Raw genomic sequence first — 26,116 nt, 5'->3', positions numbered from 1 at the left:
AGGTGGGGCCCTGACACCATCAATCCCCCACCCCACAGTCTTCATCAAAGACCCACTGCAAGTGAAAACCAGAGCACAGCCTCTGGATGTGGACACCTTCCAGCAGGTGAAGAGCTGGGAGTTAAAGACACACCTGCTCCTGGCTCTGCCACAGCGGGGGCACCGACACATTCCTGGGCACCCTTCCCTCTCAGCGGGGCCTCTGCCGTTTTATCTGCTGCCCAATCCCTCCCCCTCTGCTCTCCCTCCCCCCCTCTGGCCCTGCAGTTTCCCGTAACTGACCTTAATGTGAAAACAGAACACATTTCTAGCATTGGCTGTGCCTATTGAACACTATGTTATGGTCCTGTTCCTAATTTAGAAACTTAGTGAGTTGAACAATTTCTATTTTTCTCTTTAAGGAAAAAAAATCAAGCCGGGCTCTCAAATGCTTCACACAGCCCTGTCTGTCCAGCACCCACTTGCCTGGCAAGCCCCACCCATCGCCTGGCCTCAGGTTCCTCATCTTCACAATGAGAGGCTTAGAGCAGATTGTCCTGGAAGCTCATCTCGCTCCTGGCAGAGGGGTGGTCCTGACTCAGGTCTAGAGCCAAGAGAAGACCCCTGGCTGGGCTGGGCTACCTGTGTCGGTGTCCCGACCACACACACACACACACACACCCCACTACCAGACACACTTCTGCAAGCACGCCAGCCTCCTGACTGGGAAGGGCCCACGCACAAACACCCGCACCCACTCGCACCCACGTGCACACTCTCAGATCACGCTGCGTTGGGAAATGGGGACCATGCCCCCTCAGGCAGGCGATTACAGATTTAATTAAAAGTGACACAGTAAATAAAAAACATATAAAATGTAATTTGTGTGGGTAGCGAGGGGTGACTGGGGAGGGCGGGTGGCTCCTGTTTTAATTAGGGTGCCTGCCTGTGATAGTGCTCCTCCACTGGCTCAGGCAGGTGGCCTGTGGAGGGGCAGGAACAGCACCCCCTTCACCACCCCCCCCACCACCCCGCCTCAGGCTGCCCATAAGGCCTGCTGACCCGAAGGGTGGAGGGAGCCTCCCTGAGGAACCTGGAGGATTCCCTGCATCCTGGAGACTATCTTTGTCCCAAGACCCTCCACCCAGTGGGCACCCTGGATTCTGAGGCCACCCTGTAGGTGACCACAGAATTACATCAGAACCAAGAGACCCCCCCAAGCCTTAGATCCTGCTGCTAGAGCTCTCCATATAGCGTTCAACTCTTGGCCTCCTCCTTCAACACATCCCAAGACCTTCGGTAAGTTCCTCCTCATGTCTGCCTGAAATCCTTCTAGCTGTAGTGACCTGGTTTCCTTATTGTGCAAAACCGCCCTCCCTGGAGCTAGGAATCTCAGCCACCCTCTACCCAATCTCCCTCCCCTTACTCTGCCCCCCATGCCAAGGAGGAGGGAAGTGTCACAGGGCTGGTGTGTGTGAGTAGCAGCTCCAAGATCCATCTGATGTGGTAGCTCCTCCATCATTCTTACATGGGGCCAGGGAATGAGAGGGGGTGCGGGAGCTGCTTTGGGGACGGGAGGGGATGGTCCAGCGTGTGCGGGAGCAATTGTGTACATGCATTCATGCAGGCGCATGTGCACACACCGGAGACCGTGCGCAGGGCGGGAGGCTCAAGGTTTTCTATCTACTGTGAGTTGCTTGCTGCCTGCGTATGGGTGAGTCTGAGAGGCGAGCTCGTGTGACCTTGGGTGTAGGGGGCTGGCGGTGGGTGGTACCAGCCAGGCGCTGGGGACCTGGAGGGCAGTGGGTCATGGCCTCACGGTGTGCGGGGACAGCTGTTCCCATCTCGCCGGACTCACAGCCTTTGTAGATATCCGTGGGGATCTGCACTGCTGTGTGCGAGTAGTTGACCTTGTTCTTGAAGTTGGGGTCCTCAACGAAGTCCAGCTTCAGAGTGCTGACCTTGGACCCCCTTTCCACACCCTCAACCTCAGGGTCGTCCTGCAGAAAGGGACCCCCCCCATAGCAGCGTCAGGGCTGGCAATGCTGGAGTGGGGACAGAGAGGCCTGCAGGCAGGGGAGGGCCAGGGTCTAGGTGGTGGGGGCATCTCAGAATCAGACAGAGAGAGATGGAGACACAGGGTATGGTCCCCTCACTCGGGAGGCCCGTGACTCCCACCTGCCCCTGCTCACCCCACCTACCATCCCCACATTTGCAAAACCCAAATTCCAAAACCAAAACCAAACTGACCCCTTCCCCACATCCTTGAAAACCAATTATCAGCGAAGGAGGTGGACCTCCAAGTCAGCGAGGGGCAGGCTGCAGACCTCTGCCTGCAGAGCGTGCCTTGGGCAGTCACTGGGGGAGGCCTTGGTGGACCTGCCCAGGCGCTCTGGGACCTACTGCCTCTGGACCCTGCCCATCCCTAGCATGGAGTTCCTTTGGCAGCACTGAGCAGGCCCCGGCCCCACCTGGGGAAGGGGCACCACCCCCTTCTTGGTATGAGGGGAGGGGTGACCCTAGGGGCTGAGCTGTGGGAAGTCCTGCGGAGAGAGGACTGGGGCAGAGACTAGCACTGAGACCAGCAGCCTCTGGAGGGAGGGTCCGCAGCGCCTGCCAGCAGCGGGACTGTCAAGGCCCCCCTCCACTGACTTTCTAAAATGAGCTGCAGCCGTCTGACAGGTGCCAATTACTGCATCTCTGGCCGGGCAGGCTGGGCATGCGCCGTGCGTCGCCGCCCACCACCACAGGCTGGCAGGAGTGGGTCTGCGACGGCAACGTTGACGTGCAGCCGAGGGGGGTGGGCAGGCTCGGGTGCAGGTGTGCGAGGGGGAAGGGGAGATGGTGGGGAAGGGGAGATGGTGGCGGAGGGGGAAGGGGAGGCGGGAAAGGCGGCAGGCCGGGGCAGAGCTGGGGGCCCTGCGCCCTGGGAGGAAGCTGGGGAAGCAGCTGAACCATCCACATGCCCCCTCACTGCCCTGCCGCACCCCGTGACCACCCTGGGCACAAGGCTCAGCTCGCCGCCTCTGCGCTGCGGACGGCGCAGTGACAGCGGGTCCCGGGAACACCTCGACTCCCGCCTCCAGGTGTCTGCACAGGCTGCCTCGTCTGGGGAAGGGGTGATTGAGCCGCCCCAACCCGGAGCACTCCTGGAGGGGGTGCGGTGGCCCGGAAGGGCCTGCAGCGACCCCCCTTTGCATTTCTTTAAGGGCTGATTTTGTACCGCAGGCCCCGAGCCCCAGGCCGCCCTCCGCACACCCCGAGGGCCCGCAGCAGCTCCGGGCACTGGGGAGGCCGGCGGGCCCGGCGAGGCCAGAGCGGGGCGCGGCCGCCTCCAAGGCGTGAGCCGCTCACGTTCTGCAAGGAGGGGGGCAGGCTCGGAGAAGAAAGCCCCCGAAATGTCAGAGGCAGATGAAGGGCGCTGGAAAATTTAATCTCCCAACTTTCCCAACTAATGTGACATTTGGATTCCGTTCCGATAAGCTATCAGCTGGCGAACTTTTTCCCTCCTTCTCTTTCCCCCACCCCCACCTTCTGGCTGGTAATTTAAAAGTAAATGGTCTAGAAAGATCTCTTAACTGTACCTCTGGCAAAGATTTTTTAAAAAAACACAACAAGCAGGGGAGTCGGCAAATGTGTACGTGCGGAATTCATACTAAGGCCACTCTGGGCTGGGCTTTGGGGCTACCTGACCTCAGCCCCGCCCCGCCTGGGGTGATCTCCCTCCTTGGCCCCCCCTGGCCTCCCAGCAAATGCCTAAAGGGCTGGGAGCAGGGAATCAGTGCTTTAGAGCCAGGGGTTGGGGGTCCTGGATACACTGGGGGCTGCTGGAGGCAGGGAATTCAGGGTGTCCCGGGAGGGGGTCAGGCTCCACCCGGGCCAAGGAGCGCCTCAGTACCACCCCCACCCCCAGGGGCTTTGCGCGGTGGGCAGCGGCAGTCTCCCGGTTTACATTTAATGCGCTGATTGCTAAAATTACAGCCGCTGTTAAGGGGGGTACGGAGTTAGATTCAGGGTCTAATTAAAGGTTCGCTCTTCATTTGAATTTCAGATTCCAGCTATAATTTTAGCAACTTCTCTGGGAGCCACAGAGGCTCAGCCAAGGGAGAAAGCACACCTGCTTTAGCCCACCCGCCCCTCCTTCTCGGCCCCCTGCCTGCCTGTCCTTAAGGTCCCCCCAGGCCAGCCTGGCCCCATGGACCCTCTGCAGGGAGACTGCCTGCCTGCCCACATCGGGTGTTATTGGACACCTCCTGCTCCCTGAAGGACACCCCTCAGGCCAACAGGCCTGGGAGAGGAAGTCTGGATTTGGGGTCTCCTGCACTAGCCGGTGTGGGTGGGACCCCAGAGACTGAGCTGTTGCGACACCCGTTTCCAGAGGTGACAGTTGGGTTCAGCTACCTTTGCCTCAAAGGCAGGCACATGGACTTGGGCCTTGACAGGTTGACCAAACACTGTCTACTCAGCGTGCCCTGCCCCGAAACACTCTTGTCTACTTCGTAGGCCCCTCCTACCCAAATGATGTCGTCACCTGAAGAGCAGGCACAGGACCCGGGCTGCCTCGCCAGCCGCGGGGGAGGCTGGCTGCACTGCTCACGGGCCAGGGTGCAGGGTGCTCCGCACACTGAGCTGCTGTTCCCTCGCCACAGGGAAGGGTATCTGCACTGAAGCACAGCTGGGCAGCACTGCATCCTGATTCTCAGCTGTCTGCCACCTCCAGGAAGCCCTCTCCAAATGCACTCAGCATCTGTCAGTTCTAGCATCTGAGTTGACCCATGAGAGGTCCCCAAGGGCCGGGGTCCCAGCCTGCCACACACTGTGCAATTAAACTGTGCCCCTCGGTGCCACAGAGACACAGCCCTGGAGAGGTCTGGGCCTCTAGCGTTTTGTCTGTGGAAGGTGTAGGGTGGGGGTCTGTGCTGCTACAGCCCTGCAGGCTCGAGCTCAGAATCCCGGGAGCGCCGAGTCCCAACACTCCCTTCTCGCTGAGGCCACGAGCCCAGAGAGGGCGCGTGGCGCTGGCAGCTGCCCCTCCCCCGTACAGTGGGGGCACTTACCAGGTCGGCGTCAGCCTTGGCATCATAGTACACGATGTCTTCCTCCTAGTTGGGGAGAGAGGCCTCAAAGATCATGGCTCAGGGGCTCCTGAGGTGCAGCCAGGACCCCCAGCCCCAAGGCTTAGAATGACCCCCCAGATTCCTCTATCTGGAGCTTCCATCCAGGGAGGCAGGGTGAGCCAGGCTGGGAATGTCCCTCCCCCGGGAGACTGGGGCCTTCACTGGCCCCAGGACCAGGGTCCCCGTCCTGCTGCTCTGCTGTCCTGTCTGGCTGCAGACTCCGGCTGAGGGGCCACCAGGAGGAGAGGAAGATGGAAAAACAGAGCCGAGCCCGGCTGAAGTGAAATAACTCCACACTGCATCTTCCAATTTCTTCTATTAAAAAGCCTGCTCATTACGGGCATGTACTTATTAATTATCTGTGATTTGTTGTGAAATGCAGGGAGGTTTACACAACAGGAGAGGGAGAAAACAAAGCCCGGCCCAGCGCCTGCCCTGGCTGCCCGCGCCCCGCCCGCCCGCCCCGCCCGCCTGCCCAGCCGCTGGGTTCCTGGCCATCTGCACGTCATAATCACCGGCCACCCGGGAGACCTGTAACACAAACGGGCTAATTTCATGTTTAATGATCTTTAATCAGAACCGAGCAAGGCTGAGAGAGGCCACCAGAAGGTGAAGCTGGTGCCATCAAGTCCCACCCGCTCAGAAGGGGCCACTCTACCCCTGCCCCGATGGGCACCCGGGCCAGGACATGGGACAGGGTCACTGTCTGGGTCACCCTCCCCAGCGCTCCTTAGTCCTACTTTGCACAGCAAAACCTGCAGCTTGGCCCTGGCAGTCCCGCTCACTGGGAGCCTGTTTCTTTGTGGTCTGAAAATGGGGGTGATGATCCCGTGTACTCCCGGGGGTCTCACTGTAGACCAGCAAGCACAGAGCCAGCTCTTACTCCACGGTGGCCGCCCCTCAGCTGGGCCTGACTGGGCCCCACCTGCTGTGTGACCTCAGGGCTGCACTCTTCCCTCCCTGAGCTCAGGCTCCTTATGATTTGGGGGGAGGGCTTGGCCTCAGTGACTGCCCAGGTGCTGGGTCTGAGGCCATGGTTTGAGGCAGTCAAGGGGGCCTGTTGGGGGGAATAGTTGTGAGGTGTTTCCCACGAATGGTCCGGGGGTGCAGGTGACCAGCTGAACCTGCAGGCACAGTGCAAGCTTTCTGGACCACTGACTCCATGCTTGGAGTCATCTTGGGGAACACCACACCCCCTGATGGATGTAAGACCTGGCCACTCAACAGTTCAGTCCTCTGAGGCGTCTGCTATGTCCAGCGCTTCGCACACCTTCAATCACGGGTCCTCCCAACAGCCCTGTGACCCAGCCGTACAGAAGAGGACACTGGCAGAGAGGCTTTGAACCCATCTCCAACCCCTCCCACATCTCCCACCCACCAGTTCAAGAAGCTGGGGCGCAGGTAGGCCCCCATGAGGGCGGGGCCCAGGCGCCAGGGTGCCTGGCCCTTCCCTGTGCCTGGCTCCGAAGTACATAATGAAAGCTGACATTACATCAAACACAATAAGGAGTTTCAGTTGATGAAGATCATTCCTGAACACACAAACCCATTAAACCGAGGGGAAAAAATATCAATTCAACACACTTGCTGGCGAAAAGAAAATGTGATTTGTTATCTAAAAGGGGGTTATAAACACGGCTCTGGCTCGCTCTCCCTCAGCAGTGAAACAGGCCGCGAGGTGGGAGGACTGCAGATTAGCACGGGGGCTTCACCCTCCAACTTTCCAGGCAAACCTTCCGCAAGGACGGGGAAGGGCATGGCTGAGGGTCAGTCACTCTCAGGCCTCTGGGCTCCCTGGGCTCCCTCACAGGCCGAGGTGGGACCTGCCTGCACCTCTGCCCCTGGGACCCCTCCCCCCCGCCCCTGGCATTTACTTGGCCACCCCTCCAGCTGCTCCAATGGCTTCTTTGTTTTGATTCACAGTCTCAGCAGAGGATCAGATGCTGGTGGCATCAAGGACACAGGGGGAACGTGTCACCCAGGAGGATCTCAGCCCCCTGCAGACCACGGGTGAGCCTCAGGAGTCTGTATGCCGCTGTCCTCGTCTCTAGGGCCTGGGGTGCAGGTGGGCAGGGCTCCTCCCCACCTCTCCCACCTTGGAGGGCGAGCCCATGTCCTTCCTTGGTGGAGGGTGGTGGCGGGCAAGGCCGAACGTGAAAATCATGGTAAACACAGCTGTGGTTGCTATGCTTGCTGAGACGTGCAGCTAGGGCTGTGGCAGGATGGGGCCATCAGGGGCTGGGCGGGAGGGTCCCTGGAAAGGCCTCTGTCTGCTTTGGCTGCACAGAGTGCCCACCTCTGGGTTAGACAAGGAGGCAGCAGCACCCAGCGATGGCATCCAGGGGCCTTGGCAAAGGGCCCTGGCCTTGATCTTGACCTGAACATGTGAGCTCTGGGATCCCAAGCAGTGAGTGCAGACCCCAGTGACCCCATGAAGACTCCCAGGCACCGCTTCATCTCACTGATGATTAAGGGGCCGTTTTGCTCAAATTGGGCAGGCATGAGGGAATCAACTCCTCTGAGCTCACACCTCCCCCCACACGGATTTCTGTACACAGATGACATGTGAGGGGTGGGGCTGTGGGGCCCGGGGCCCTCGTATAGATGACACATATACTCTCCTTAGCTGTAGCTTGGCCCGAGAGAGGGCACCAGGGGTTGGTAGGCAGGGGACAGGTGAGGATGGGAGCATGGAGGGGCCTAGGGAATAGCACTTTGGTGCCCTGGAAGGCAGATGTCATGGCCTGGCCGGCCCTGACTGCCGCCCGCCTACCAGGCTTCCGCGCAGGGCGCAGGCCAGCTACCCGGCCTCACCAGTGAGGACGCTTAGTCTTCCTGCCCTGGCTCTCCACCAGCTCGACTCAGCCAAGAGGATTGTTTTCTGAGAGAGCCGTCTGTCGCCGGCTTGGCAGGGAGGCAGGCGGCCAGCCTGATGGCGGGGGCAGACCTCAGGCTGGGGAGGCCACCTGTCCTGCCCAGCTGGCTCCTCTGGCCTGGCCTAGCCATCACAGCCCTCGCTCTAGGTTCCCAGGCAGCACTGCCTCTCTCATCAGACTCTCCATGGTAGGGCTGTATCTCCCCCATCAGACTCCCTGGGGTAGGACTGCGCCCTCTATTAGACTCCCAGGGCAGGGCTTTGCCTCCCATAGGTCCTGCTGTTGGCAATGAGGTCCTGGGGCCAATGGCCTCCCCTGACTCCTCAACCCGTACCAGGGCCCAGTTCCTTCCTGGTGGCGGTTTAGATGGCTGATAAAGATGGCACAGTGAGGTGCTGGTGCCAGGGACTTTGTCCGACAGGTGGGCCATCCGTCATCTATCCTGTGCTGTGGGCACCAGAGCACCTGCTGCTGTCTGCAGGGCTATGGGAGGTGCTGCCTGCTAACAAGGGCTGTGGTTTCCCTGGTGCCCAAGGGCTATGACCGCAGGTTCCCTGCCCCTGCCATGGCCAGGTGTGTGAGGTCATGACCTGGGACTGGGGAGGAGAGCAGGGGGGCTTCATGTCCAGACATCTCCCCTTCCCTCTCTTGTCCCTGCTCTGACCCTGTAGACTACAGGAGCCCCTAAGTCCCCAGGCTGGAGTTGACAGGGTGTGTGTGTGCATAAGGGTACACCATTGTCCGTTTCTCAGAAGCCTACATGTAGACCTACTGTGTACTGTTGACACAGGGAGAGCCACACCCTACTGATTACGCAGTGGATTCCAGTCTGGCCCCCGTGGACCAAGTATCTCCTCTGTGCCCAGAACTTCGGGGAGTCATCCTCCCCATTTCAGAGGTAAGAAGACCAATCTCCAGCTGCCCCTGGTCACGCTGTCCACAGGGGCCCCAGCTAGGCACATGGATGGACTTTCCTAAAGGGCCTGAGTTTGACACTGGGGTTGTGGCACAGGCTGGGTGCTCCTGAGTGCATGGCCCCTTATCTATCACCTTCTGAAGGTCACTGGGAAGGACATAGTTTCAAGGGTGGGTGGTGTGCCTGCAAGGGACAAAAAACATCATCCCTCCCCCAGTCTCAAGTCCCCATATCTCCCTTGGCCTGGCCAGTCCCCACCTGCAGCTGTGGCCAGTTCTCCCTGGCAGCCCGGGCAGGGCTGGCATTGTGTCAGCTAATGGGCCCCCATTAGCACTAAGTGCCTTTCAGCCTGGTGGCTGGGGAAGAGCAGGCCCTGACCCTGCATCTGGGGAGGGGCTGACTACAGCTCCACCCTGCCCAAGAGACCTCCGGGACAGACAGACAGGAAAACTGATGGGTTGAGGGTGGGGCAGCTGGCCCTGTGGTCACACCCACAGCTGGGGGGGAGGCATATCAGGCCAAGGAGGGGGGGAGGGGACCAGACAGAACTCACTGGCACCTGATACCCCACCAGCAGGTAACCTCAGGCAGGTGAAACAACTAAGTGCAGGGTAACGATCCCACCTCTCCCCTAGGTGGGCCAGGTCCTGCCCCACCCCTACTCTCCTCAAGGGTCCCAGGGACAGCTCTCAGTGCCTCTTCCCGTGTTTAGCACAGAGGCCACCAGGAGGCATGGTCCCGACACCTGAGCAGCTGTGGAAGAACATGGCGAGTCCTGACTACTGCTCTGGTCCCTGAGGGTTCCCTTATCCTTGGCACTGAGGGTTCCCCGAGTCTGGGAGGAACCCTACCTTAGTCCCTAGCTTCCTGTGACCCCCTGAGATGCTGGCCTGACAGAAGTGGTGCAGGGGTATCCAGCCCAGCTCGAGTAAAACAGCTGCCTGAATTTATGAGGTCACCTGGGCATGAGGCCTGGGCCGGTGAGGCACCCCCCCCCCCCCACATTCGGATGCTCTAGAGGAGTCCTCTGACCAGCTCCTCACACCTTTACCCCTTGGTGTCTGAGCTCTGTCCCAGCTCCACCAGTGGAAGGGAGGCTGGTCCCTGATCCCAGCCCGAGGGCTCCTGGAAGATGGGCTGCTGCTTAGGGAGGTCCTGGGAAAGGGTTAGTGTTCCGCCCCCAGTGTCTCTTTCAGGTCAGTGTATTGAAGTTGGAGGAGTCCTGGAGTCAAGAGGCTTCTTTGCCTCTTCAGTGGGCCTGGGCAGCCTGCCCCCACTCACATCCACTCTTGCCAGGGGTGGGCAGGTGCTCAGGGCTGAGGAGGGCACTGTAGGTCTTACCTTGATGTTGTCCTGCCAGCGGTGGGCCTTCTGGAAGGTCTCTGCAGCATCAGCCAGTCTCTGAGGACAGAGGGTAGGGAGGTCAGAGGCTGAGGAAGGCCCTCTCAAGCCAAGGGTGAAATGCGCCAAGTGGCAGAGTGCCTCGATCAGGCACCTCTGCCCACAGTCCACCTCTGCCCCCCCCGGCCCACCACTCTGTCCCTGTTCCGGCTTCCGAGCCCCTTCCCAGCAGGGCTCTCCAAGCCCTCTGTCCGGACAAGCCTGGCCCATCATTTGGCAGCTTCCAATGACTCTATATATAAAAGGCAAAGCTTTCGCCTTGGCTGGTGTAGCTCAGTGGTTAGAGCGCCATCCCATGCATCAAAGGGTCTTGGGTCAGGGCACATACTCAGATTTCCGGTTCTATCCCATCAGGGGGCACATGGGAGGCAACCAATGGATGTTTTTTTCTCACATCAATATTTCTCTCTTCCTCTCCCTCCCTGTCTCTCTAGAATCAATGAAAAATAAAATAAAAGGCAAAGCTTTCTTGATGCCCCAACTCTTGCCCCTCCCTTTCCATCCTGGGGCCTCCTTTCCGCCTAAACCACAGTCCCCCAGGATAGGCGAGGCCCCTCATTCACAAGCCTGCAGTGCCCTTCTGCAGAGGACATCACTGTGTGACGTGTATGGTTAACAACACTTGTCATTACTGTTAACTGAGCACCTATTACACAAGCTCAGCCTCTGGCCTGGACGAGAGGGGGTGAAGCCTAAGGAGCAGCCCCTGGGGCTGCACCGCAAGGGGGAGCCTTGAGCAATGGCTGCACGCCCCTTTCCTTACCCTCTCAGGGCTCAGCCTTGACCTGAGAAGTCAGGCCCCAGGAACATGGGCTGTAAGGGCCAGGAGCCCCAGGGGGAGGGGGCCCCTGGCAACCAGCTCCCTGAATTCACGGAGTCCCTCGGGCTCAAAGGCCCGGGTCAGCCCGCTGACTCGTGAATAACAGAGTTGCAATAGCCACAGCAAAAGGATTACTTTTAATCCTCAGTAACGATCAAGCCATTATTATTTTTTCGGTGTTACAGATCAATCAGAGCATCCCCGGGCGCTGAACGTGTGGAAACTGCTAAACACACAGGCCTGGCGGTGCGGCAGGAAGGGCTGGGCACGTGGATGACGGTGGAGTGGGCAGCTGTGGCTGCCCGTGCCCAGTCAGGCGTGAGGACAAGAGGGTGGCAGGGCTGGGACCACCCACGGGCATGCCTGAGGGGCCCCGAGTTGGGGTGCAGAGCCTCGGCCCTGGAGCATTGGAGCCCTGGCCTGGGTTCAAATCCTGCCTTCTTTGAGCAAGGGGCTTTCCCTGCCCTCAATTTCCTGGGTGTAAATTGGAAATAGTAACTGGACCCACTCAGAGAGTGGGTAGGTTCTTGACAGCCCCCGTGTTCCAAACCCCAGAAGCTGCCCACAGGGAGTGGTCCCCTGGGTTCCTCTCGCTGGCTCTAAGCACCAAGCCTCCTGCCCACCCCAGGGCCTTCCTCTGTTACCCACTCCTGCCTGGGACGTGCTCCCCGCCATCTCAGCCAGCCCATCAGATCGGGTCACCTCCTCTGGAAGCCTCCCTTTGCCCTTCCCCAGCCCAAGGGCTCCCCCCCTCCCTGGCAGGCACTCAGAGCGTTGAGCTCCCGTCTACCCTCACTTCCTGCCCCAAGGTTCATCCTCTAGGAGCTTTCCTCCCACCTCTCCTAGGTCCTCCTTATGGCCCGGGGGCAGGAAGAATGGGGAAGGAAACTGAGGCCAAGAGGTAAGGGGACAACCTACCAAGGCCCCCAGCAGGGCGGGGCGGAGGTGGGGCAGTAGTTCTGTCTGGGGAGATATGCTCCCTTCCCATTCCCGACCCCGAGGGCCTGTTCCTCTGGGACTGGCTCCCTGCTTGGGCTCCGGGCTCTGCTCTTGGGGCCACCTGCAGTCTCTGGCTCTCCTGCTACCAGGCCCTGCACCTTCTGCTCCCTCCTGTGGACTCCTGCCCAGATAACTCTAGCCTGGCTCATGCCTTCACCCCTGAGGTGTTAGCGCAGAGCTCACTCTCCTCTGAACCACTCCCTGAGCCCTGCCAAGCCCCCACTGTCCCCATCACGGCACTCAGAGAACCCTCCGCCTCGTCTGCTTTCTCTTGAGCTTGGAGCTTGGTGGGGGCCATATCTTGCAGCTGTCGAGTTTACAGTAACCTGGTCCCTGGCACATAGTAGGTACACAATGTACATCTGCTAAATCAAGGTCAGAGTGGCTCTGAACCTGGGTAGAGGCTTGGGCTTGAGTCCTGCTCTGCCCTGCCAGCTGTGTGACCCTAGGTGTGTGGTTTAACCTCTCTGAGCCCCTTTCCCTCGTCATATCCTGGAGGCTCAGGGCTGCTCAGGAGGGGGAAGCTGCTACGACGTTGCTGATGGTGGCTGGCCTGGCCCGTGGTGTTCCCTTCACGGTCAAGGCACTGGAGGGAACTGCGGTGGGACTGCTGAGGAGGGCTGCTCATGGCCAAGTCTATCACGATGGGTGTTTCAGAGGCAACTATCAGAGTTTCACTTACTCAATTTCCCTCAGCTCTGGAAACTGTTCTTACAGGAAAAGGCAAGAAAGAGGGCTGGTGGGGTGCTGGGTGGGGAGAGAGCTCCCCTGGGGAGCAGCCCCCTCCACAGACACCTTCAAATTTCACTAAGTTTAACGTGTTTCAATTGCCAGGGAGCTGACACAGACGATGACCTGCAATAAGGGACCTGGGCCATGGTGGGTGCCCCTCAGAGAGGCCAACACCTGGAGGGCAGAGCCCCAATGTATGCTGGGAGAAGCGGGGCATGGGGGTCGCTGGAGCCCTCAGGCTTTTCATCCTTTTGTGGGGCCCCTTCTTCCCCCAGAGCTGGCCCAGCCTGAAAGGGGGTTTGCTCTGTGCAGCCCAGAGGGGAGATGAGTTTTTTGGTCTCAGCTACAGTTACCCCCTCTTCCAAGAGGATGCAAGACGTTTAGAATAAAGCCCTGGACCCAAGGGGCACAGGACACAGCACCAAGGAGATGCCCGAGAACCCTGCAGGAGGGTTTGGAGGAAGGTCGTGACACAGGACGACTCCAGACACTGCCCCTGGCACCTACCCTGGGCCAGGGTTTCACTGACTGGCACAGCTAATCCAATGACAGGTGGAAGACTGTGCCTCTTCCCCGCCCTTCCCACCCCTGGCAAGACCCGAGAGGTGGATTCTCTGTCCCCCCCTTTGTACAGGCCCCTGCTGAGGAAGTGCTGGAGGCATCAAACACAGGCTGGCCCCCATGTTGGACAGTGAACGCCCCAGGGCAGAACCAGGTCTGGCCAGGAAGGGCCTGGCTGCTTGGGCTCAGGTGCTCCTCACCTGCCCCTAGAGTGGCACCTTTGCCATTACCCCAGGAGAGGGGATCAGTAACAGGACTCCCAGATGCTGCTCTGAGCCCACCCTGAACCTTGGTGTCGCTGGGCACAGATCTTGGGAGGGGAAAGCACCAGGGTGCCCAGCAGTCTCTGCACTGCCCCCAAATGCCGCCCTCACCACTCGGCTTCCCTCCCTGCCCTGTATTAGCTCGGTATTGTGCACTGATAGGTACTAAATACAGATTTCCAATTTCCGGAGCTGTTATGGTCTAATGAGTAAATAATATACATATTTAAAACTGTCTAAAAACATATCTGCATAATTAAAATATCTGCATAATAATGAAGTAAGATGCAGCTTAGCAAGGAGGGAGCTGGAGCCCCAGGGCTGACAATAGGGGCTGCAGTGCAGGCGGGCGGGCGGGCGGGCGGGCGGGCGTGTGTGTGTGTGTGTGTGTGTGTGTGTGTGTGTGTGTCCTGGCCCTGCCTCTCTCCTTCCTGCCACCTTGGCTCGAGTGGGGACTTGTCCCTCTGTCTACCGCCTGCTCCAAGCAGGGCCATCCACTGTCAGGGGCCAGGGGATCCTAACTTGGCCCTGTCCTTGCACAACCTGTAGCCTGCGGGAAGTGCACAGGGACAGTGCCTGGCTACATTGACCGCTACCATCTGTGGCATATGATGTGCTCAGAGCTTTATGGGGATGTCCTCCCTCCCCACACCCTTCTGAGGGAGGGTCCTGTCCCGATCTCCCATTCTGCTGGGTTCTCAGGGGTAGAGAGAAGGGCATTGCCATGGGCAGAGCGGGCTGCCTGGGACCCATGACTTGCGCACAGCAGGTAATGGAGATGCTGGTGGCTTTGCCTTCCTATCAAGTCCATCGCCGACACCAGCAGCTCCTGGGCAGACCTGGCAACTGGCCTTGCCCTCCTGCCCTCTGAGGTCCTTTCTTTCATCCCCTCCTGCATCCATCCACACTGGATACTCTTGGCTCCTGTCCCAGGACACATCAGACCCACCTTTTCTGTATTAACTGTGCTTTCAGCTTAAAGATAAAACCACCATGGGAACAATGAACAACAAAGACCCAGACCCCAGACCAAACTTCCAGCAACCAAACCCGCAGGAAGCAACCAGCACTCCTAGCTGGGAAGGGTGCCGGGGAAGCTGCCACATGGGGCCCATACCCTTGATGGCAGAAACGGGCCCATACCCTGATGGCAGAAACAGGCCCCTTGACCTTTTCCCTCGCCAGCTGTACCAGTCATCTATGAGTTGATAAAAAAATTAGTAAAATGGATTTTTTTCTTAAAAAAAAAAGGTCAGAATACATGTAACAGGGAAAAATTCATTCATGTTGTGGTTCCTGGGAGGGTGCACTGCCTCACCCCCAGGCTTGGTCGTGCTCACTCCCGGTGGGCATCTCTTCTTTCTGGAAGCAAAAGCGACTGGACCTTGCTGGAGTGAGAGGCTGGGGTGTGGACATGGGTCCCTCACCTGGCCAGAGTGGCCAGGAGTTGGGTCCCTGGGGAGTTGGCACACCTGCCCTGGCCCCAGACTAGCCATTCTCCTGACGCTACAACACCCTCCTGCAAGACGCCTTCTCAGATGCCTCTATGTCTCCCCACGGCTCAGGGGCAGGACAGGGCAGGTGGTGGTTCCAGTGGACAGGGAACCACCCTTTTTCCTGTTGGTGGATGTTTAAGTACCTACTGTGTGTCTGGCCTGTACTAGGCATGAGTAGGTCTATGAGCAGTACAGACAGGGCCCTGCTCTCATGGGGTGTCCCATCAGTAAGTTCTTCCTTATGCCCCACTTAGCTCCCCATGGCAATCCAATTCCACTGCCCCGAGCACGGACCTGACTGAGGCCTCTGTGCTAAGAGCCACCTGGGGTGGAAACCTCACTGCTAGGAGGCCCCTCGGCTATGACATGTGTTTCCACCCGAGAGCTTAGCCTGAGCACCCCCACCAACTAGGACAGCAGAACCCCTGCTTGTGAGGACAGTAGAGCCCCTTCCAACAGCCATGTTCCCTTTCCATGATGTTATTTTTATACTTTTTCCTAAAACACAGCCTGAGCGGGTCCTTCTCGACTCTATTAACATTAGGAATCTAATCAGTAATCAGGCAGCTCATAATTTTCTGATTAGCTCTGATTAGGCCCAACCTCGGGGGGAGAGGGAGTGGGACACCAGGATGTGCTTGATGGGGTCCTGGCCTGGCTGGGGGTGGAGGGCAGAGGGAAAGAGCCCTTGGCCCCACTGTCATCTGTCCTGGGGGGTGGGTGGAGTGGAGTCTTTCTTTGGTTGTGCTGGGTTACAGGGGGTGCAGGGATCAGGGAGCAAATGGCAGCAGGGACCCCAGGGCAGGTAGGGTCCAGACTTTCAGCACCATGGACAGAACAGGAGGGATGGCCAGCCAGCCTACAGGGTGTGGTTTGGGCATCTGCCTGGGTTCCGCACGGCCTGGGCCCCTCTCAGTTCCACTCCAGGAATGATTCCAGGGGAAGCCTTGAGTGATGGTGACAGTGACAGGACAGGCCTGCTTAAAGGATGCAATGTGTGACCTTAACATGGAAAACTGGCCCCAGCCACTCTTACTGAGACCACCACAGGCAGGGCCTGGCTTGAAGACCACCACCTTCAATGTGGAAACAATAAGGCTGGGGCCCCGCTGTACAGTGGGGGAGCCAAGACCTGGAAGGACCACAGGTGATGGTGCCAGTTAGGGGCAGAGCCTGGACCTGTACGGAGGCATCCCAGGCCAGGGCCAGGCCTCCCTTCTGCCTGAGACTTGTTCGTTACCTTCGCAACACATGCTCAGATAGACCCATAGTGCTGGCTAACCAGCCCTTCTGGGTCTGCCATGCAAGGACCCTGGGCCGTGGCCTGTCTTTAGCCCTGGCTGACTGAAGTCTCCACCCTTCAGCCCATCCACTGGTCTTTCCCACAGGCTCAGACTCCTTGGGGGCCGCATCCTGGAGCCCAGAGTGGCCCTGCCCTTGCCCCTGGTGTGGATCACAGGTCACCACCCCTTGTTGAGAGAGACCATCCAGGTGACCTCTGATGAAATGCACAAGCTCGTAGGAGGAGACGTGCATGGCTAATGCCATGCAAATTGGCACAGAGGCAATCAGCCTGACTCTAAAAGCTGCCCCACCGGCCGCAGGCAGGCTCATTGTCTTTTCTGTCAATTTGCATCTCATTACCCAGAAGGCTGTGCTCACTGGAGGTTAAAAGAAAAGAGAATCATGCCCCACTGCGTCCTGCCACGTGCGGGGCGGGGTTCCTGGTGGGCTGCCCCGTGAGGTACGCTGCACAGGGAGCCCTGCCATCCGTCACCCCCATCGTCACCATCGCCATGACCTCCGTCGCCATCACTGATCTCCCCCAGCCACCACCAGCATTCCCATGACTGCCAACGATACTCCCTGGCACCACTGCCAGCCAGCATTCTCCATCACCACCACCATCACTACTGCCAATGTCACCCTTACCACCCAGCACCACTTCCAACATCATCTCCATCCCACCACCATCAGCGCCACCATCGCCCTTATCACCCAGCACCACTTCCAACACTATAGCTCCACCCCATCAGCACCATCGCTACCCTCATCTTCATCGTCACAGTCACCAACACCATTGCTCTTGCCTCTACCACCACCCTCCACCATCAGCTCCATTATCAACATCACCTCCACCCCACCACCTTCACTACTATCCCCATCGCCCCACCGTGACACCTGTGCCAGCTCCTCACGTCTGCTCACGGTCAGGTCAGAGGGGACAGTCTGACGGAGGCAGGGACCACTCCCTCTGTACCTTTCCCTGCCACCACCCTCCAGCATCGCCGGAAGGCTAGGGAACCTATTAACAGAGACCTCATAAGTCGACCACCCAGATCTGGCCCGGACACTGTGCTTGCTGTAACTGGGTTTCTCGGGAAGGGAGCCCTCAAGGTCGGCAGGCGGGTAGGGGTGCTTATCCACCCTGGCAGAGCCCCGGGGAGAATGGGGCTTAGTTTACTCCCTGACCAGGGGCCACAGTGTCCCATGGGCCACAGCCAAGAGCTGATGGTCACCTCCCTCTGAACCTTGATCACTTCATCTCTAAGATGAGGCCTCTGATATCCTGACCTCACGAGGCTGTGTGGGGATGAAGGCAGACATGAGAGGGGACGATGAATGGCCGGGTGGCCGAGCCTCTCCCCTAGGACATCATGATTCGCACCTTTATGCACGTTCCCTGAAGCCTGCTGGTTATTACCAACCCACTGCCGAGGACGCCGAGGCTGAGATGAGGCTGAACCAGGAGGAAGCAGGGGCTCCCTGCAGAGGTCACGCAGAGTGAGAACTGGAGCCAGATCTTTTTTTTTTAAATTGTCACCCAAGGACATTTTTTCCATTGATTTTCAGAGAGAGTGGGAGGGGTGTGTGGGGTGAGAGAGAGAGAAACGTCGATGTGAGAAAGACACATCGATTGGTTGCCTCCCGAATGCCCCCCGACTGGGGTGGAATGAACCTGCAACCCAGGTACGTGCCCTTGACTAGGAATTGAACCCACAACCCTTCGGTGCGCAGGCGGATGCTCTAACCGCTGAACCAGGCTGGCCAGGGCCAGCTCTTTCCACTCGGGCTGCCATGCTGGGTGTGGACGCCTGGGACTCCACCCCATCACTGCCCACTGGCCTTGGTGGCACCACCTGGGACACAAAGCCAGGCACTGGCTGGCCTGGGGGTGAAGCTAGGAGCCTGGGCTGGGGCGACAGGCAGACAAAGGCCTGAAGGTGGAGGGTGAGGTAGGCGCAGCCTGGCTGCCAGGTGGAAACGCCCAGGGTAGAAGCTGCTCTGAATACTGGCTGCATCCCGCTGCTGCAATCAGCCTCGACACTTGGTTATTATGAGGAGTAAAGGCGGCCGGCGGGACAGCTGGAGCCTTGGCGACAACATTTAAGGCGTTTGTCAGAGCTGTGGGACACGGGCTGCCAGGCGCTAATGGCTTCTGCTTGCTGCTGCCAAGTGAGAGGAGGGCGGGCAGGAGGAAGGCAGCCTTGCTCCTGCCCGGGCCCCGTGCCCGCCCCATGCTGCACGGCTGCTCCACGACAGGTAGGGCCCACCTGGGCCTTCCAGGTGCCTAGCAACGGCCACAGAGCCTTGGTGCCAGCTGGGGAGGATGAAGCAGCACCTGCCTATTTGGGGCATCTCTGCCACCTCCACCTCGAGTCAGGCTGCAGCCCTCTCTCCTGGGACGAGGGTCTGGGAGTCTGTTCTCTACCATGCCATCTCCCAAGGAAGAAACCCCTGAATCCTAGCTGGGTAAGGCCCCCTGGGCTGGCTTTGTGTGGGAGAGAACCCTGTAGTGATGGATGCACAGAGGACTCGGATCCATCCTGACTGGTGATTTCAGCTCTACTGGCCTCAGTTTTCCTCCTGGTGAAATGGGAAAATGACACCACCCATCTCAGGAGCTTGGCTGTGTCAGTGAGAAAACAGAATACTCAAGTGCAGGCTACAGGGAGCCCAGTGGCACTTGGACTTCTTAGGAAGGGTCAGTAAGAGAGTCAGATGTCTCCTGGGAGTAGGGGGGTGTGGACCCCGGGGCTGCCTGAAGACGAGGGCAGCTCCCGGAGCAAACTGCAGGTGAGGCCAGAACTTTCCCACAGAGGAGAAACCCGCGGCCAGGCGATCAAGTGGGGCTTTGGGTAAAGTGTTCCTGCTCCTGGAAGTGCCCTGTAGACCTGGCACCAGCCCTGTCTGCCTCACGCAGACCTGTCGCCACAGGCCACCCTGCTGAGTGTTCACCATGCCCAGCCCTGTTCATTGATCCCAGGAGAGGCCTCTACAAAGCAGGTCCCATTCCAATCCCATTTTGCAGATGAGGAAAGTGAGGCTTAGAGGTGGTTACTCAGTTTGTAGTCACAGTTCTTTGAGGGCAAGGTGGCAAAGCCAACGCTCAGCAAGGGGTGGGACTCCCCTAGGGTGGGTGTGAGCAGTGAGGCTATGCCCAAAACTTGTTCACACTCTTGGTTCTGCTTCCCTTCCCTGAATCCACAGAGCCAGGTGCTCTCTGGGGCCCTGGGGCTGGCCCAGCCTCAGCCCACCGAAGTACCCCAGCCTCTGGCCCCTTGATTTTCGGCTCACTGCTCTGCTCAGACGTAGGTCTGCTGGCCCATCCCCAGGTCTGGCCCTGGCCATGGGGGCTCTCCCTCCCCAGCACTCTGGAGCCTGATGTCCCCAGACCCCCCACAGGAAAGGGGAGTAAGACGAAGCCCTGTGACCGACGTCTCTTAAGGTGAGACAGGGCCGCTTCCCGCTGAGGCTGGGTGTGGGGCAGCTCACTAGGCCCTTGGCTCCCGGACCCGCAGGTCCTACCACCTGCCCACCCACGCTTGGCCCTGTGGACCCTTCTGGCTGCCACCCACCTCATTTATGCCTAGTGGTCCCCTCCTCGAATGTGCCCTCAATTTGTCCACGGGTTTACCTTCCTCCCAGCCCTCACCTCTGCAGGTGATCACTGTTCGGTGTTATCTTACCCCAATTAACACTAGAGTATGGAGTCAGTGAAAAGGTGGCCCCAAAGCACCTCTTCTTTCAACAAACATCGTTGTTCGTTGTTCGTGGCCTGTGCTGACTGCCAGGGACACAGGATGAATCAGGCCCAGCACCACTCGCAGTGGCGGGAGGGGCTTCCACTCGTCGCCACACTCACAGCACAGCCAATGCCAGGCCAGACACGCACCTGGGCCAGGGAAATCTGCGCACCAGTCCCCAGCCAACTGCCCACCAGCTGCCTAGTGATGGCAGTTCTCACTCATGGGGGCCCGCAGTCCACATGTGACCAACACAACCATGGGGCGAGGCTGGGGCTACTGACCGTGCCTCAGAAGGAGGCTCAGAACACGCAGCTGAGGACCCCAAGGCCACAGAACTGGCAGGAGGAGGAAGCGGGGCCCACACCTACGTCTGTCCAGCTGCTGAGCCCAGCACTGTGACTTGAGTTCACCGCGCCCATGTGACCAGTGATCCCAGTACTGCCAGCAGCTCCTGCCTGTAGCCCCTGGCAAAGAACAGATGGGGCTCTGAGGCCTGGGGAGGAGGGACATTCTCAGAACTGGAGCCTAAGTGCCAGCTCCCAGATCCTGCTCCTAGTAAAGGCGGGAGGGACACCATGGGGAAAGTCTCCCCCAAACACCATCCCATAGGAAAGCTGCACTTGGCTTCCACGAGGAGTTGATCTAAATGTCTCACCTTCTGAAATTAGAACTGGGTCTCCCTTTTTCCTTTGGCTACCAGGAGGCTCAGGGTCGACCTGGAGACTCACCTAGACCTGGTCCTGAGGTGGTCTATCCTGGCTCCTCTGTCTCACCCTTATTGTTCATATTCTACATTTTACGACAGAAGAAGCTTCTCAATACTTTGCTGAATGACCTGGGGAATAAGCCAAATTACACTGTACCCCTCACCGCACCCCTTCTCTCCTTTCCAGGAGGCAGCTAACCCATGGGAAGGAGCTCTGGCCAGGGGCCAGGAGGCCTCGGTGCTCAGTGGGGTGTGGGGCCAGCGGCTCTCCCCAGCCTCAGTTCCCCCTTCCTATACCCGTCTTCACCTCCCCCTCCCTCTAGCTGCTCTGTGAGGCTAGACTGATTGCTGGCGGGCAGCAGGGCCCGGCTCTAAGCCACCACCCAGCCAATGGGCAGGCGGGCATCTGGCAGGCACAGCCGTCTCCCTGGAAAACGAGAGGCTTCTTACTGAGATAACGAATCACTCCATTTAGATCCAAATTAACCTCCCCCAATTACCCCATTTTCTACCACATTTCACCAGATCGAAATCCCCTTCTGCCGGCACACGAGCTCTGCCTGCCTCGCTCCCAACGGGTCCGGCGGGCTCAGCAGCCCCAGAGGGGCCGGCGGTTGCGCCCTCCCTCCGACGGCCAGGGCTCTTTTTGGGGTGTGTGTGTGAGGGGAGTGGGAAGCCTGATGCAGCTGCTGCTCTGAGGAGTGGGGATTTTACTTTATTTTTTTTTAGCTCACTCTTTGAAATAAGGATGCTATACGGGATCAATTTTTGATGACAGTGAAGTAAAAGGGGAAAATAGTAGCAATTTTCTCTTCTGAACATGCCCTATTTAATGGAAGGATGTCATGGTGGCATTTTATCCAGAGGAGAGAGGGACACTTGGTCAATCAGATGTGCCTGGCAGGATCTTAGCTTGGGAGCGGCTGGGCACCCCCCAGCTTCCTAGTGCCCCCCATTAGGATAGTTGCCAGGGCCCAGGGCCACAGGGCTCCATGTCATCTGCTGGGGCCCAGCTGCTGTGGACTCAGATGCCACCTCCCCTGGCCAGGTACAGGGTGGACCCTCCCCGCCTTGTGCTCTGCCTGTCTCAGCCTACGTCAGGCTTCCAGAGCCGGGACCCCAGGGGATCAGTGTTAATTAGGGTTATAAAATCCTGCCCAGATGCTGCTGCTGCCTTTATATTAAGCGAGGGAGCTGAGCACTGGCTGGCCTGGAGCTGGTGCGGGTGGAGAACTGTAATGGAGACAGAGCGGGGAGGGGATGGGACATCCAAGGATGGGGGTAGTGAGGTGACGCGTCCTGAGCTGGCCAGGACTGGGGGTAGTCAGGGTATCTAGCCGCTTGTCTCAGGGCTCAGGAAAGAGAGGTGGGGTGAGGAAGGGGGCAGAGGTGGGGCTGGTTCTCAGGGGACACTGCAGGAGTCAGACCTGGGCTGTATAGTCAGGAGGCCTTCAGACCAGTCCTAAAGGGCTGTTGGGATCCCTGCTGGGTGTCAGGGGGACCACCCTGCTCCCCTGCTCTAAGTTGGCCCAGGTGAGGTTAAAGGCCCTGAGCTGATGGACCAGAAGGACAGGGGTCTGGCTGCCAGGGCCACATGCCCACCAGAAAACCCACCTCCATAGTCTATTCACCATGGTCGCCCTTTGAAAACCCACCTCCATAGTCCATTCACCACGGGCACCCCCACAATGGCTGCGTGCATCCTGGACAGCCTTGTCCCCCCTTCCTGAGGCGCGGTCCCCTTTGGTCTCTGGTCTCCAAGGCCTCTCTCACCTTGCGGTGCAGGGACTGGGGACAGAAATTAATTAGAGCCATACCTCAAAGGCCTGTGCAGCTCAGCCACCATCATTTCATCATAGACACGTGCACTCATGCCAGGTAGCTCATGACCCACAAACACAGCACACAGTCACATCAACCCCCCTCTGCGCCTCAGAGCCCAGTGATGAAAACACCCGGCCCCACGACCGAGCAAGCACGCCCCTGCCTGGGCCCACGTGGTCCTAACGCCTTCGGCCTCACGCGGCCAGAACGCCACCCTCTGGAGCCTTTTCCCGGCCACCACTCATAGACATAGACCCGCGACCACAGCGATCCAGGACCCCGGGTGACCTTCCAGAGTCCTCATTGCAAGGTCAAAGCTGTGCTGCCAAGAACAGGCCCCACTCCGGGCCACTCCATACAGCAAAACCCAGAATGTCCCCAGACCCGGGAGGGGAGTGGCGAGGTGGCAGGCTGGGCCTGCGGTCCCAGCGCCCTTCTGTGGACAGACGCAGCCGAAGCCGCAGCGTCGCCGCCCTCCCCTCGGCTGTGGCCTGGCCTCTGAAATAATTAGCGATTCTGCTCAACAAAATGCCGGCCGGATGGGGTAATAAACGCCAACATCTGTCAGAAGAGCGGGCTCCTACGGAACTGCCAAGAGAAACATCTTTCTCCTCATTCGATTCGCATTTAAATCGAAAACAGCCCCTTCCCACCAGCACCAGGCTGGCGGCGCCGGCTGCGGGAGCCACAAGCTGTTCCCGGGCTGCAGAGACGCTAGGCCGAGTGGCGATCACTCACTCAAATTAACAGATCATTTTATTTAGAAACGGAGAGAATCTGTAAGTGACGGATGACTCGAGAGCCACTGAGGAGGAGGGGAAGGCAGCCATCGGCCCCGCTGCTGTGCTGGTGGGAAGCCCCGTGTCCCCCCAGCAGAAAAGCCCCCTGCAGAGCTCCCACCTGCACAACTACCAGTGTGGCTGGCAGGCCAGTAATCACGGTGCCCTTCTGTGGTGGTAAACTGAGGCTCAGTGAAACACCTGAGGTTCCCAGCCGCTCCTGCCGGCCCAAGACACAGGCCCACTCTGAGGGAGCCCAGCCGGGGCTGGCTCTGGCCCCAAAGCCACCCCTGGGCCTGCAATTCCACCTCTGGGCTGCAGGAGGTGCTGTGCAGAGAGGCTTGAGTCCTGTGTGAGTCCAGGGTTGGGTCTGGCTACAGACAATCCTTGATTTATCCAAGGGCTTGGCACACAGTAGACACTTGGTGTATACTTGGGGAATGCATGGGTGGGTGCAGCCAGGCACGAGGGGGCTCAGGACACACCGAGATGTGCTCCAGTGGAGGCAGAACCCCCATTACTGCCCATACCAGCTCTGGGAATTAATGGGTCCCATGGAGGAACGAGCTGGGAGATGGCAGTGCCGTGAGAGGGAGGGCTGTCCTTTTTACTTTTGCTCGTGTTAATCAGCCAGAAAAAGCTGCACTCCTCCAGGGGCCTCCCCTAGGGTCACCCCTACCTGCCATCCCCAGAGCCACAGAGCACCTGTAGGGTAGGTGCCATGACACAGGGGCCTGGGGTCTAGCCCCCTGTGCCTGGCATTCAAGGCCTCCCACTGCCACCGCTACCTTCTTGGCCCTGCAATGCCGCCACCTCCAACCAGTCCCTGCCTTTGCTTACGCTGTGACACTTCTGGCCTGACCGCCTCTCTTCCTGGCCAAGTCCCCAAATCCAGCTGTGGCCCTACCCACCTCCGTAGGGGTGTCGCCCTGAGTGTTCCCAGCACCAGTCAGGGTGGCTTCTGGGGCTGAGTGTCAGGAGGGGTGCTGAAGGCAGCTCAGGAGGCAAGTGCTGGGGAGCCCTTGCTCTAGCCCCTCAGGGCTGTGTCCCCCACTGACTGCGGCAGGAGAGGGAACACGAGGTGGAGGGTGAGGGTGGGCTCTGCTAGTGGTGCCCCTGCTCCTCCCTTAGGCTCAGGCCTGGCTGGAGGCTTGAGTCCTTGAGTCTTCGGGCCTGGGAGGGGGCCTGGCTCCTGGGGGCAGGAGACCGGTACACCCTAAAGTGAGAGCATGTCAGGAGGGGACCTGGGGAATGTGCCTGGGTGAGTCTGGAGTTTGTCTGAGATGGAGGTGCTCAGCCTGCAGAAGAGTGGGGGAGGTGACGGATACGTGGGGAGGTGGTGACTCAGTCCCTGTCTCCTGGGACAGGGAGGACTTATGGGCAAGAACGTCTAAGCCAGGGGTGGAGCCAAGGAAACGGGATTAGGTTTCTGCAAGAGGGATTCACAATATGACACAAGGAGAAACTTCTAGACACTCAGTGGCTCGAACTCTGAAATGGGAACCTGTGGACATGGTGGCAGCTCTCTCTTGAGCCAGGGGCAGGCTAGCGGGCCACTGCCGGGGACAGGGCGGCAGGCCGGCCCCCTCCAGTCACACAATCAGAGGAGCTGTTCTGGTTCCCTGACATCGGGACCTGTGTCCCCAGCATCCCTGGGACCGTGATCTCATGAGCCAGGACCTGACCTTGTGCCCCTGAGCCGAGCTGGGAATTCTACATATGAGGCATGGGTGACCTTGAGGCCCAGGACACAAGCCTGGACTGCATCTCGCCTGATAAATAACCCCGAGGGACACTTCCCCAGTCTGAGAGCAGCAGGCTGAGTGACCCTGTGACCGCTGCGTCTGACAGCACTCTCACAGGAACGCTGGGCCTTTCTACCTGGGGAAGTGGGCGGGTGCTGTGGGCCTTGTGAGTGAATCTGTGGGAAGTAGTGAGACTGCACGCAGGGCCCTCCGGAGCTAGCACCGTTCCTCAAATCTGGTGGTGACACCCAGGGTTGGGGCCCTCAGCAATGCCTCCTCCATGCAGAGCCAGGAGGCTGGAGAGTGTGACATGGGGGGGGGGAGCCAAGCCCTAGTTCCCCTGGGACCCCGTGGAGATCCAAGAAGGCCTGACCTCCACTCCTTGCCCGCTGCCCCCCTGCCTCCTAGCTCTCCTTCTAAGGGAAGCAAACCTTACAGGAAGAAAGGAGAATGTTTTTAATTAAAAGTTTAAGAGAATTCACATCTCAAGGGAGTTGGAGCAAGAGAAGGTGGGGAGACAGTGAGGATAGTTGCAGGGAGGGAAAGTAGGGCGCGCCTGCTGAAGGCTCCGAGTCCAGTCCTTCCAGCCACTTGGGGTCCACGGCTGCGGCAGACCTGAGCCTTGGAAGGCTCTCTGTGCAGATGAGGACTGGCAGCCTCTGCTTTTCCATCTGGGGAATGGGTGGAGAGGTGGGGCAGGGTGCTCAGCAGCGCGGCTCCCTCTGCCTGGCACCACCTCCTGCTTCCAGGGAGGAAGATGAGGCCTGGTGCCCCGTGCTGGAGCTCCACCTGTGCCCTGCCCACAGTCCACTGTCCTCACCTTACCGCTGGACCGGACCCTGTTTGAGGCGGATGGGTGGGTGAGCGTGGCT

The 26,116-nt window shown here is 59.1% G+C and overlaps 1 protein-coding gene across 10 annotated transcripts in view; it reads right to left on the bottom strand.

The window, feature by feature from the left end:
- Window positions 1-26,116, bottom strand: part of CACNA2D2 (calcium voltage-gated channel auxiliary subunit alpha2delta 2) — a 110,691-nt gene that overhangs the window by 18,846 nt on the left and 65,729 nt on the right. For all 10 annotated transcript variants that reach the window (XM_087824696.1, XM_087824699.1, XM_087824697.1 and 7 more), the window contains exons 4-6: window positions 10,230-10,289; window positions 5,037-5,081; window positions 1,838-1,979 (exon numbers count right to left, since the gene is read on the bottom strand). In XM_087824696.1, the coding sequence (XP_087680822.1) occupies window positions 1,838-1,979; window positions 5,037-5,081; window positions 10,230-10,289 (247 nt within the window). The remainder of the gene's footprint in view (window positions 1-1,837; window positions 1,980-5,036; window positions 5,082-10,229; window positions 10,290-26,116) is intronic.

This window comes from Miniopterus natalensis, chromosome 15, assembly GCF_054644295.1.
Source record: "Miniopterus natalensis isolate mMinNat1 chromosome 15, mMinNat1.hap1, whole genome shotgun sequence".
NCBI lineage: Eukaryota > Metazoa > Chordata > Mammalia > Chiroptera > Miniopteridae > Miniopterus > Miniopterus natalensis.
This window is presented reverse-complemented; position numbering and strand designations above follow the sequence as displayed.